General features: G+C 38.5%; 1 protein-coding gene across 2 annotated transcripts in view; it reads right to left on the minus strand.

Annotated features, from left to right (window-relative positions):
* The window catches only part of SYTL5 (synaptotagmin like 5), a 104,780-nt gene that overhangs the window by 74,720 nt on the left and 15,166 nt on the right, over nucleotides 1-14,894 (minus strand). For both annotated transcript variants that reach the window (XM_005889416.2, XM_005889415.2), the window contains exon 2: nucleotides 6,838-7,047. In XM_005889416.2, the coding sequence (XP_005889478.2) occupies nucleotides 6,838-7,047 (210 nt within the window). The remainder of the gene's footprint in view (nucleotides 1-6,837; nucleotides 7,048-14,894) is intronic.

Below are 14,894 nucleotides of genomic sequence, written 5' to 3' on the forward strand. Positions count from 1 at the left end.
GAGGATTCCCCAGGCATATGCCAACCAAAAGAAAGCAACTGAGGCCATACTAATTATAAAGTAAACTTTAAAAGGAAAAAATCATAACTAGAGATAAGAGAGTTTTCATAATTATAAAGGTTTCTGTACAACTATAAAATCTCACAATTCTAAATACTTAAGCAATCAAGACTCTAAATTCAACATACACAAAGCAAATATTATCAAGTTAAAAAGGAAAATAGAAAATCCACAATCATTATTGAGAGACATTAGCATATATTTCCCTCAATATCACATAGAATATATAGATTAAAAAATCAGTAGAGATATGGAAGATTTGGACAACACAATTAACAAATATCATTAAAAGACAAAACTAAGATATTCAAATCAATACTGCAGAATGCATTTTTTCAAGGAAATTGGAACATTTAACAAAATTGAAGATTTTCTGGGCTGAATTTCAAAGAATGAAATCATATAGAGTATGTCCTCTGACCAAAGTGAAATAAAGCTAATTTCAATATCAAAAAGATGTCAAAAGTCCCCATGAAGTTAGATATCAAAAGATAATTGTAAATAACTCGTAGTTGGGGAAAAAAAAGGTGACAGAAATTAGAAAACAGAATGAAACCAATATCATAAAAAATAATGGATATGAAAATGTGTGAGATGCAGCTAAAGCAGTGCAAACAGGGAAATTCATATCCTTAAATGTATATGTTAGAAAAGGACAAAGGATGGAAAAAATGTAGTATCTAAACATATGAATCAAAACACTATTAATGAAAAATTCTAAAAAAGTAAAAGAACAAGAAATGAATAAAATTGAAAACAAATATGCAATACAGAAAGAAAAAAAGATGTTAAGTGTTAGAAAAGAAGACACACTTGTGCAAAAATAAAATTTGAATGGTGCCACAGGAATTATTTTAATTAATAAGTGGGTTTAACAAGATTTCCAAATACAAAGTTAGACTACCCAAATCAACTGCATTTCTCCATATCAACGACAATTAGAAAATAAAAAAAAAAATTAAGGATACTATTTATAATAACACAAAAATCAAATACTTGGATTAAATCTAATGATATGTAAGATGTATCAGGAAAATTATTATATGAAATATTACTAAAAGAAATTAAAGGTAAATGAATGAAAGGGCCCATAGTGTTTGTGGGTCAAAAGACTAAATATTGAAAGACATCAATTCTCTCCATAACTTTCTGTAGATGTAATGTCCCTATAAAAACGCTAGTAGGACCTGTTTTCTGGAAAGCTGATTCTAAATGTATTTGAAAATACCAGAGACCAATAATAGCCAGGGCATTTTGAACAAAAACAGCAAAGTGGCAAGCCCACTGGATATAAAGTTTTATAAAGCTACACTGAATTAAAATAACGTGTCATTGGTACATTACACATGTAATAGAGTAGTCAGAAATGAAACTTGATTTGTGAAGGTGACACTGTAGAGAAATGAAAAAATGGTCCTTTCAATAAATGTTGCTGGATCAAATGGATATTCATATCAAAATATAAAAATGAATCTGTAACTCACAACACATGCAAAAATCAGTTCCAAGTAGATTGTAAGTCTAAAAAGGTAATACAATAACACTTACAGGAGATCACACGGAAGAATATTTTCATCAACTTTTACAAAAAGCTTTTTTTTTTTCTGTTAGGATACAGAAAGAAAAAACCCACTAATCTCATACAGGAAAAGATGAACAAATTGAGTTACTAAAAAATTAGAGATTTCTGTTCTTCAATACACCACTGAGACAATGAAAAGGAACATCAGAAGTTGGGGAAAAAATATCTGAAACACAAGGAACCAACATGGTTTGTACACAGAATATATAAAGAACCCCTTCACACTAGTCAGTAAAAGGCTGATAACCTAACAGAAAAAAGGCAAGAGACCTGAACCAGCACTTCACAGAAAAGGATGTTCAAATGGTCAGTCAACATATGAAGATATCCTCATTCTCATTGGTAATAAAGAAAAATGCAATTAATCTGCTACATACCCAACAAAATTAGAAAAATAGAAAAACAAAAACACTGTTGTAAAAATATAAAGTAACAACACTCATGTATTGCTAGTGAGAGGATAAGTTGGCACAACCACTTTGGGAAACAAATTGGCATCGTGGAGCTTCCCAGGTGGCACAATGGTAAAGAATCACCTGCTAAGGTAGGAGACATGGGTTTGATCCCTGATCTGGGAAAATCCCCTGGATGAGGCCCTGGTAACCCACTCCAGTATTCTTGCCTGGGAAATCTCATGGACAGAGAAGCCTGGAGGGCTACAGTCCACAGGGTCACAAAGAGTCAGACATAACTTAGCTACTAAACAACAACTGAAATGAAACACATGCATAAATTATATGACCCAGAAATTTTACTATGTACATATTCAATGGAAATACATACACATATGTACCAAGAGACATGTGCAAGAATATTTATAAGAGGTGAAAGCTAGAAACATCCCAAATATACATCAATGATAGAATGGTATATGAATTCTTATATAGTTATAAATACAGTGTTAACAAAACACTACAGTGAAAATGAGTGAAATGAGTATACAAGTGAAAATGAGTAGACATCTGCCAAATGCAACAAAAATGGATGTCTCACAAACATAATGTTGACCGAAAGTAGTTATGAACAAATACATACATCCTGTATGAGTCAATTTAAAGTAAAAAAATTTATTTTTTTAATATTTTAAGTATAAAATAAACAATTTAAACAATTAAAATCAATTTAAAGCATAAAATCAATTTAAAGTATAAAAAAGTCAAAGTTAACCTATGGTCTTAGCAGGATAATATTTATCATTGGAGAATAAGAAGGGACTAGTGATTGGGAGGAGGAAGAAGAAAAGCTTCTGGGGCATCAGTAGCATTTCTATTTCGTTGCCTGAATGGTAGTTACATAGAAACTGTGATAATTTGCAAAGCTGTACATCAGTGCTTCTCAAAGACATTTGCTCTTTACGGGACATGTGGCAATGTTGGCAGGAATCTGTCATTGTCACCACTGAAAAAGGGAGGAGTGCTACCAGTGTCTCCTGGGCAGAAGCCATGAACACTGCTAAACATCTTATAGTACCTAGGACAGCCCCTCCCTCCCCCACAAAGAACCATATTGCCAAGAATTTCAGTGATGCTGAAATCGAGAAACCCTGTTGTACACTTGCCATTTATGTCCTTTTGTGTAAGTTAACTCTAGTTAAAAACAAAAGCCATGTGCATTATGTTTTCATTAAAAAAAAAAGGGGGGTGCTAGTCTCTTTCCAAGTTTTCCTCTTCTGATTTGTTGTCCGCAGCAGTGGTCACTAAGAGTGGAGAGGGATAAATGCTCCTGCAAAATTATATAGAGGCAAAACTATAACTGAGGAAATTCTGTCCATTATTTCCTCTGTAAGTCATTATTTGACTATACAGTCATAGTCGCTCAGTCGTGTTTGACTCTTTGCGATCCCATGGACTATAGCCCGCCAGGGTCCTCTGTCCATGGGATTCTCCAGGCAAGAATACTGCAGTGGGTTGCCATTTCCTTCTCCAATTTGACAATACTGGAAGAGCCTTTATATCCAACTCTGAAATGTGAAGTAAAGGGGAGCAGAGTTGGAAAGACCCATTATTTCACACTGAGAAAAACTTTCTGAGAAGAGTTCAGGGTCTAAAATAGTGAGTTTTACATTATGCACTTGAGTCACAGATATATCATGCTCCTTTTAAATAGAAAGCAAAGTGCATTACTGATACTTTTTCTGTACACATATATGGAGAAATATCCCAAGTAAACAATTTGATTTCATGGGAAAGACAGGAAGATATACTGAGTTATTTTTGCACCTTGATTTGCAGATTACTAAACCCAGTTACCAGCAAATTTGGAAAACTCAGCAGTGGCCACAGGACTGGAAAAGGTAAGTTTTCATTCCAATTCCAATAAAAGGCAATGTCAAAGAATGCTCAAGATCAGATCAGATCAGATCAGTCGCTCAGTCGTGTCTGACTCTTTGCGACCCCATGAATTGCAGCACGCCAGGCCTCCCTGTCCATCACCAACTCCCGGAGTTCACTCAGACTCATGTCCATCGAGTCAGTGATGCCATCCAGCCATCTCATCCTCTGTCGTCCCCTTCTCATCCTGCCCCCAATCCCTCCCAGCATCAGAGTCTTCCAATGAGTCAACTCTTTGCATGAGGTGGCCAAAGTATTGGAGTTTCAGCTTTAACATCATTCCTTCCAAAGAAATCCCAGGGCTGATCTCTTTCAGAATGGACTGGTTGGATCTCCTTGCAGTCCAAGGGACTCTCAAGAGTCTTCTCCAACACCACAGTTCAAAAGCGTCAATTCTTTGGTGCTCAGTTTTCTTCACAGTCCAACTCTCACATCCATACATGACCACAGGAAAAACCATAGCCTTGACTAGACAAACCTTTGTTGGCAAAGTAATGTCTCTGCTTTTGAATATGCTATCTAGGTTGGTCATAACTTTCCTTCCAAGGAGTAAGTGTCTTTTAATTTCATGGCTGCAGTCACCATCTGCAGTGATTTTGGAGCCCCCCAAAATAAAGTCTGACACTGTTTCCCCATCTATTTGCCATGAAGTGATGGGACTGGATGCCATGATCTTTGTTTTCTGAATGTTGAGCTTTAAGCCAACTTTTTCACTCTCCACTTTCACTTTCATCAAGAGGCTTTTTACTTCCTCTTCACTTTCTGCCATAAAGGTGGTGTCATCTGCATATCTGAGGTTATTGATATTTCTCCCAGAAATCTTGATTCCAGCTTGTGTTTCTTCCAGTCCAGCATTTCTCATAATGTACTCTGCATATAAGTTAAATAAACAGGATGACAATATACAGCCTTGACGAACTCCTTTTCCTATTTGGAACCAGTCTGTTGTTCCATGTCCAGTTCTAACTGTTGCTTCCTGACCTGCATACAAATTTCTCAAGAGGCAGATCAGCTGGTCTGGTATTCCCATCTCTTTCAGAATTTTCCACAGTTTATTGTGATCCACACAGTCAAAGGGTTTGGCATAGTCGATAAAGCAGAAATACTACCGCACAATTGCACTCATCTCACACGCTAGTAAAGTAATGTTCAAAATTCTCCAAGCCAGGCTTCAGCAATACATGAACTGTGAACTTCCAGATGTTCAAGCTGGTTTTAGAAAAGGCAGAGGAACCAGAAATCAAATTGCCAACATCCTCTGGATCATCAAAAAAGCAAGAAAGTTCCAGAAAAACATCTCTTTCTGCTTTATTGACTATGCCCAAGCCTTTGACTGTGTGGATCACAATAAACTGTGGAAAATTCTTCAAGAGATGGGAATACCAGACCACCTGCCCTGCCTCTTGAGAAACCTGTATGCAGGTCAGGAAGCAACAGTTAGAACTGGACATGGAACAACAGACTGCTTCCAAATAGGAAAAGAAGTTTGTTAAGGCTGTATATTATCACCCTGCTTATTTAACTTATATGTGGAGTACATCATGAGAAACGCTGGGCTGGAGGAAGCACAAGCTGGAATCAAGATTGCTGGGAGAAATATCAATAACCTTAGATATGCAGATGACACCACTCTTATGGCAGAAAGTGAAGAGGAAATAAAGAGCCTCTTGATGAAAGTGAAAGAGAAGAGTGAAAAAGTTGGCTTAAAGCTCAGCATTCAGAAAACTAAGATCATGTCATCTGGTCCCATCACTTCATGGCAAATAGATGGGGAAACAGTGGAAACAGTGGCTGACTTTATTTTTGGGGGCTCCAAAATCACTGAAGATGGTGATTGCAGCCATGAAATTAAAAGACACTTACTCCTTGGAAGGAAAGTTATGACCAACCTACATAGCATATTACAAAGCAAAGACATTACTTTGCCAACAAAGGTCCATCTAGTCAAGGCTATGGTTTTTCCAGTGGTCATGTATGGATGTGAGAGTTGGACTGTGAAGAAAACTGAGCACCAAAGAATTGACGCTTTTGAACTGTGGTGTTGGAGAACTCTTGAGAGTCCCTTGGACTGCAAGGAGATCCAACCAGTCCATCCTAAAGGAGATCAGTCCTGGGTGTTCATTGGAAGGACTGATGCTGAAGCTGAAACTCCAATACTTTGGCAACCTCATGCAAAGAGTTGACTCATTGGAAAAGACCCTGATGCTGGGAGGGATTGGGGGCAAGAGGAGAAGGGGACGACAGAGGATGAGATGGCTGGATCGCATCATTGACTCGATGGACATTAGTTTGAGTACACTCCAGGAGTTGGTGATGGACAGGGAAGCCTGGCATGCCGTGATTCATGGGGTCGCAAAAAGTAGGACATGATTGAGCGACTGAACTGAACTGAAACCCAGTTTTGGACTTCTCAGGCTGCACTAGTGGTAAAGAACCCGCCTGCCAATGCAGAAGATGCAGGTTCAATCCCTGGGTTTGGAAGATCCCCTGGAAGAGGGCACAGCAACCCACTCCAGTATTCTTGCCTGGAAAATTCCATGGGGCCATAAAAAGTCAGACAGGACTGAGCACACACACCCTAAGAAGCTGGGTGGAGCCAAGTGTGGCTCTAAGAAAGCCTGAGGGTGGTGTTCAGATGCGGGAAGAGACCACATTCTGTGAGGCTTCCAACTGTATAATGTTTCTGTCTCAGACACACACAAATACACATCACACCCTGCCAAAGCACTACTGAACTTCTAGTGGGGCTATACTTTCAATTCTATTCTCTATCGCTACCTTTTATGTATTCTTCCTCCTTGCTTTCCCCTTCCCCAACTCTTCAGTCATCAAAACTGACTTTGCACACAAAGGCAAGAAACTCACGCGACTCTCGCACAGATGGTGCACCGCCAGCTGCCATCAAGGCCTGAGACCCGGCACTGGCTGCACACTCTGAGGGAGCAGGCCTGGCACGGGTCTCCCCGATCGAATATCAAGCCCAGGTTTCTCTGACAGTGGGCACAGACCCTGGTGGTCTCCTGTTGAGTCTTCCCACTTCTGCGTTTTGCTTCCAAGAGTTCATTCTTCAGCTTCCTGGAAGGAGACGGAAAAAAATCACTTACAAAAGAGGAGCAGAGCTATCTATATCTAAGGGATGTGTTCACTGGGGAGACTATTTGAAAGGATCAAGGAGTTACATTCAAGTGACTTTCAAAAATCCATAATTTCTTCTTCCAGAATCAATAATCCTTTGATCTCATTAGTGGAAAAGTATGTTTGTGTCTTACTCTTGGATTTTGAAATCTTATCCAGGCACTTCTATTTGCTATTAGTATTTATTTACATTCTATGCTAACTTCTCCAGGGTGTCTTTGATACCATAACAAGGGAGCACAATGCTATGTTGTCTCCTTGCCTAGATATGAGGCTAGAGTGTGAAATCAAACTTGGCATCATGGGTGCTTTCTTTAAGTCAGGGGTCCCCAACCCTCAGGATCTAATGCTCGATTATCTGAGGTAGAGCTGATATAATAATAATTGAATTAACTGCACAATGGGCTTTCCTGGTGGCTCAGATGGTAAAGAATCTGCCTGCAATGCAGGAGACCTGGGTTCCATCCCTGGGTTGGAAGATCCCCTGGAGAAGGGTACAGCAACCCACTCCAGTATTCTTACCTGGAGAATTCCATGGACAGAGGAGACCGGCAGACTGTCCATGGGGTCACACAGAGTCGGAAACGACTGAGCGACTAACACTTTCACTTTAAGTGCACAATAAATGTAATATGCTGGAATCATCCCCAAAGCACCCCACACCAGGTCCATGTAAAAACTGTCTTCCACGAAACTAGTCCCTGATACCAAAAAGGTTTGGGATTGCTGCCTTAAATGAGCCAATGTGAACTTTGCTACAAAGACATTGCCCATCATTGAATATCAAACAATTGCCACTAACCCATGGGCTTTGCTGTTAGATATACATTTGTTTGAATCCTGGGTCCATCATGAATTACCTATTCAAACGTAAACAATGATTTACCGACTCAACTTCGGTCTCTTCATTTCAAAAACAGGAGTAATAATATCCCAAAGTGACCATTTTTAAGACTAAGTAAGAAAATATATGGGAAGATACCAGCTTGTTTCCTGCCACACAAGTACTAAATAAATGCTATTTCTATGCCCCTCCTTTTACTATATGACATGATCTATTTACATACGCTTTAGAAAATAGCTATTCAAAAGGAAGACTACTCAGTCATTAAAAAGGATAATGCCATTTGTAGCAACATGGATGGACCTAGAGATTATACTGAGTTAAATAAGTCAGAAAGAAAAAGACAAATACCACTTAAAGGTGGAATCTAAAATATGATGCAAATGAATTTACTTACGAAACAGAAACAAACTAATAGACAGAAAACAAACAGATGGTTACCAAAAGGAAAAGGGCATGGGGGAGGGACAAATTAGGAGTGTGGTGTGAACAGACAGAAACTATTATATATAAAATAAACAATAAGGTCCTACTATATAATATTCAATATCCTGTAGTAATCCATAATTGAAAAGAAAACAAAGTTCTCCCTTTCTTGTCCAATTGAGTACAAATGACAAGAATACACAACACATGTTTTCTACTCCCTGATTTAGAACTTACAAAGCATCCTTATGTCTTTTTTTTCATGAACAACCGGCTCCTGAAATTGGGTGTAAGAAAAGCTCCACACAATTTACTTTAAAAAACCTGTAAAAGCTACAACTTTTAAAATGAGATGAATTCTCATTTGAAAACTCCAATTGTATTATTTGGAAAATAACAACAGACCTTTCTAGGTGGTGCAGTGGTAAAGAACCTGTCTGACAATGCAGGAAACTCAAGAAGACACAGATTTGAACCCTGGGTCGGGAAGATATGCTAGAACAGGAAATGGCAACCCACTCCAGTATTCTTGCTTGGAAAATCCCATGGAGAGAGAAGCCTGGCAGTCCAAGGGGTTTCAAAGAGTCAGATATGACTGAGTGCACACATGCGTGCATGCACGCGTGCACACACACACACAGAAACCTTTAAACACATCAGGGCACAGGAGAAATAAAACACTGCCTAGTCATAATCTGTAACACTTAATGCAACAATCATAAAGAAAAAAATGATCAAAATGAGTGAAACAAAGAATAATCGTAGACTGCAGTCCTATCCCAGTAGGATAGTGGGCCAAAGAATAAGAAATTGAGAACATGGGGTATTTCAGGATACTCCAGAGACAAAAAAAATAAATAAATAAATTTTATGATCACGTGCCTGAAGTTTAACTACTTGGTTGCTCCTTAAACTAGAGCTTGAGACCATTTGGAGAAGTTATGGCCATAAAGTCAAATATTTAGATTGCATTTTTCTTTGTGTTCTATTCACAGGCCTTCATTTAGCAATCAGTGTTCACTTAGCTCCCAGTTCCAAAGTCTGAAAAGATGTGGGCCACCAAAGGAAGGACACAGAGAACCAAGAATTTCAAGGTCCAAACACGTCAGTTGGGAATTCCTAAGACAACCAGCATTAACTGTCCCACATATTCTGAGAGGAACCTCTGAGACTGTGGGGAAACCTGGGAAGAATTCCACAGGCAGCACAAAATATTAAGCATGTCGAATGAAAAAAAAATGGATAACCTAAAAATTGAGAACTGTTTTATTTGGCAGACTTGCTGAGGACTGAAGCCTGGGAGGCCGCTGCTCAGCTATAGCTCTGAGGGACTGCTGAGAAGAGAGGAGCCAGGATACACAGGAGTTTTGCAACAAGGAGTAGGAACATCAAACATCACCATCTGCAGTGATTTTGGAGCCCCCCAAAATAAAGTCTGACACTGTTTCCACTGTTTCCCCATCTATTTCCCATGAAGTGGTGGGACCGGATGCCATGATCTTCATTTTCTGAATGTTGAGCTTTAAGCCAACTTTTTCACTCTCTACTTTCACTTTCATCAAGAGGCTTTTTACTTCCTCTTCACTTTCTGCCATAAGAGTGGTGTCATCTGCATATCTGAGGTTATTGATATTTCTCCCGGCAATCTTGACTCCAGCTTGTGTTTCTTCCAGTCCAGCATTTCTCATGATGTACTCTGCATATAAGTTAAATAAACAGGGTGACAATATACAGCCTTGACGAACTCCTTTTCCTATTTGGAACCAGTCTGTTGTTCCATGTCCAGTTCTAACTGTTGCTTCCTGACCTGCATACAAATTTCTCAAGAGGCAGATCAGCTGGTCTGGTATTCCCATCTCTTTCAGAATTTTCCACAGTTTATTGTGACCTGTATCTAAACAGAAAAGCAAAAGTTGATGTAGAAGTCCTCCAATGAAGATAGGTTCACTTGACCAGACAGTGTCACAGCATCACCATTAGCTGAAAGAGAGGCTGGGTAGGTGGAACAAGTTGGAACTGTAGATACTGCCCTCTCGACATTGGATGTGGTCAAGTGACTCCCGCTGGTCCATGAACTGTGATATGTGACTCCAGGTAAAAACTTTAAGAGCAAATCACCAAGTTACCACAAACCCTCTTCTTCCCATGAAGGATGGCAATGTCCCAAATAGTGTCTGCCTTGTAAGTGTGAGTCCTGGTCTGAAGATGCCATGAAGTAGAGACCCTAGCCACTCAGTTATGGACATGGAACATCAGAGAGAAATAAACCTTCATTGTTTTAAACCAGTAAGAATTTGGAACTGCTCTTAAAGCATCACTTAGCCTACCCTGAATGATAAACATACAGCCTAAGAACTTCCCTGGTGGTGCAGGGGGTAAGGAATCTGCCTGCCAATGTGGGAGAGATGGGTTTGAACCCTGGTCCATGAAGATTCCACATGCCATGTAGCAACCAAGCCTCTGTGCACAATCACTGAAGCTTGTACACTCCAGGCCCCTTCAACAGCAACTACTGAGCCCGAGAGCTGCAACTAGAGAAAGCCCACACAAATGTAAGGAAGACCCAGCACAGACAAAAGTAAATAAATAAATAATTTTTTAAAAATAAGCCTAGTTTCTTCATCTGGCTAGCTTTCATATATTCTTTTATTGTAGCTTTACTGCTGCTTACCCAGAGTGGCTTTCTCTGATTACCAAATCTACTGCAGATTCCTGTCTTATTCTCATTCAGAGAACTGTGTTCTTTCTCTTCACAGAACTTAGCATATTTCTTAGTTGTACTTTTTTTTTTTTTTTACTGGTTTCATGTTTGTCCTGCGAACTGCTCTGAAATTTCCATGAGGGCAAGACTGCATCTGTTTTGTTCAGTTTTTCATTTTATAGCATCTAAGCAGTGTCAGGAACATAATAGTGATCATTTAATTGAATGAAAAAAAGAGAGCATAAGCAAAAGCTGGTGAGTGACAGAGAAAGAAGACAAGAAGAAGGGAGAAAGGAAGGCAACGGGGTGGGAGGGAGGAAATCTCAGGCATACTAGGTATTACTGGGCATTCCACTTAATCTCTCCAGGTCTCAGTATTTTGACTTCAAAATGAAGATACTTATTCCTTTCCTATCTTCCTCAAGGGTGGTTGTGAGAGCCAGAGGCAGTTAAGTATGGTAATATGTTTGGGGAATTATAGAGGACTTTACAATGTGAAGCCATTATTTTTTTTTTTTAGTTGTAATTTTATTTATTTTTTATTTTATTTTTAATTTTACAATATTGTAATGGTTTTGCCATATATCGAAATGAATCCACCACAGGCATACATGCGTTCCCCATCCCGAACCCTCCTCTCTCCCCGCTCCCCATACCATCCCTCTGGGTCATCCAATTGCACCAGCCCCAAGCATCCAGTATTGTGCATCGAACTCAGACTGGTGGCTCATTTCATATATGATATTATACATATTTCAATGCCATTCTCCCAAATCATCCCACCCTCTCCCTCACCCACAGAGTCCAAAAGTCTGTTCTATACATCAGTGTCTCTTTTGCTGTCTCGCATACAGGGTTATCGTTAGTGTCTTTCTAAATTCCATATATATGTGTTAGTATACTGTATTGGTGTTTTTCCTTCTGGCTTACTTCACTCTGTATAATCGGCTCCAGTTTCATCCACCTCATTAGAACTGATTCAAATGTATTCTTTTCAATGGCTGAGTAATACTCCATTGTGTATATGTACCACAGCTTTCTTATCCATTCATCTGCGGATGGGCATCTAGGTTGCTTCCGTGTCCTGGCTATTATAAACAGTGCTGCGATGAACACTGGGGTACACATGTCTCTTTCAATTCTGGTTTCCTCAGTGTGTATGCCCAGCAGTGGGATTGCTGGGTCATATGGCAGTTCTATTTCCAGTTTTTTAAGGAATCTCCACACCGTTCTCCATAGTGGCTGTACTAGTTTGCATTCCCACCAACAGTGTAAGAGGGTTCCCTTTTCTCCACACCCTCTCCAGCATTTATTGCTTGTAGACTTTTGGATCGCAGCCATTCTGACTGGCGTGAAATGGTACCTCATAGTGGTTTTGATTTGCATTTCTCTGATAATGAGTGACGATGAGCATCTTTTCATGTGTTTGTTAGCCATTTGTATGTCTTCTTTGGAGAAATGTCTATTTAGTTCTTTGGCCCATTTTTTGATTGGGTCATTTATTTTTCTGGAATTGAGCTGTAGGAGTTGCTTGTATATTTTTGAGATTAGTTGTTTGTCAGTTGCTTCATTTGCTATTCTTTTCTCCCATTCTGAAGGCTGCCTTTTCACCTTGCTTATAGTTTCCTTTGTTGTGCAGAAGCTTTTAAGTTTAATTAGATCCCATTTGTTTATTTTTGCTTTTATTTCCAATATTCTGGGAGGTGGGTCATAGAGGATCCTGCTATGATGTATGTCGGAGACTGTTATGCCTATGTTCTCCTCTAGGAGTTTTACAGTTTCTGGTCTTAGGTTTAGATCTTTAATCCATTTTGAGTTTATTTTTGTGTATGGTGTTAGAAAGTGCTCTAGTTTCATTCTTTTACAAGTGATTGACCAGTTTTCCCAGCACCACTTGTTAAAGAGATTGTCTTTAATTCATTATATATTCTTGCCTCCTTTGTCAAATATAAGGTGTCCATATGTGCGTGGATTTATCTCTGGGCTTTCTATTTTGTTCCATTGATCTATATTCCTGTCTTTGTGCCAGTACCACACTGTCTTGATGACTGTGGGTGAAGCCATTATTTTTAAAGAAAGAAAATGCAAAGAGAAAAATGTACAATGTTAGATTTCCTGAGAATAAAATCAAAATTGGCTAAAACTGATATCAGACACACTTTGAAAAAGTAATGCAAGCCTGGGAAAACTACAGTAAGGATTTCTAGAACTTTTCCATCTTCCTTAACCTTATTTGTACACTTTTGATCAGAAAGAAAAACTACTTTGATTCTTTAAAATATTAAAAATCTCACCATTTCCTCTATGTTCTTAGTTGGAAACAAAAACAAAGAGTACTGGATAGGTATAAAAAAAAGTGTAGTAGACATAAATATGGCCCCAAATCAACTGTTGAAAAGTAATGAATATACAAAGAAAAAAAAATGTTATGAAAAAGATATTTCCCAGACATAAAAAAAAAGATTAATGTCATTTGCAGCAACATGGATGGGTCTTATCCCTACTGATTATCATACCAAGTGAAGTCAGACAAATACTATATATCCCTTACATGTGGAATCATAAAAAATGATACAAATGAATTTATTTACAAAACAGAAATAGACTGATCAACATAGAAAACAATCTCATGGCTACCAAAGGAGAAAGTAGGGGTAGGGGGAGATAACTTAGAACTTCAGATTAACAGACAGTCACTATTATATATAGAAAATAAACAAGGGCCAACTGAATAGCATAGGAAACTATATTCAGATTATCTTATAATAACCTATAGTGGAAAAGAATCTGAAAAAGAGTAGATATACATTATACATGTATACTTGAATCACGTTGCTATAAATAAATGGAATACTGCCTGCCATATCAGTAAACAAACATTGTCATAGTCATCAGTGATTGTAGCCACCACAGAAGGTGAGCAGGTACACACTGTATACTTGAAAGTAACACATCATATATCAGCTACACTTAAGGAAAAAAAGCTGTTGAAGACATTTAATTCCAGCTAAGGCCAATTTTTCACCTAAGATAAACTCAGGGTGCCTTTGTATTTTAAAAACATCAGTTCATTTAAAAGAATACATTTGAATCAGTTCTAATGAGGTGGATGAAACTGGAGCCGATTATACAGAGTGAAGTAAGCCAGAAAGAAATACACCAATACAGTATACTAACGCATATATATGGAATGTAGAAGGGTGGTAATGATAACCCTGTATGCGAGACAGCAAAAGAGACACAGATGTATAGAACAGTCTTTTGGACTCTGTGGGAGAGGGTGAGGGTGGGATGGTTTGGGAGAATGGCATTGAAACATGTATATTATGATATGTGAAACGGATCGCCAGTCCAGGTTCGATGCATGATACAGGATGCTCGGGGCTGGTGCACTGGGATGACCCAGAGGGATGGGATGGGGAGGGAGGTGTGAGGGGGGTTCAGGATGGGGAACACATGTACACCCGTGGTGGATTCATGTTGATGTATGGCAAAACCAATACAATATTGTAATTAGCCTCCAAAACATAAATAAATAAATAAAAGAAGCAAACTTTAATACAATCAATCAACTAATCAGTTAAAGAATGAATAAATATTTTGCAAATATAAATGACTGAAGGAAATTTGAACATTGACTGGATTTTTGATGAATTTAAAGAACTCATATTAAACTTTTTAGATGTGATCATGGAATTGTAGTTATGTTTAAAAAGAGATATGTTCTGAAAAATTGGTGGATGAAATAATATGATGTATATGATGCTCTATAAAAAAAATCCAGTGGAAGGATCCAGTGGGGAAAGACACTGAAGG

The sequence above is a fragment of the Bos mutus genome, chromosome X (assembly GCF_027580195.1).
Source record: "Bos mutus isolate GX-2022 chromosome X, NWIPB_WYAK_1.1, whole genome shotgun sequence".
Classification (NCBI taxonomy): domain Eukaryota; kingdom Metazoa; phylum Chordata; class Mammalia; order Artiodactyla; family Bovidae; genus Bos; species Bos mutus.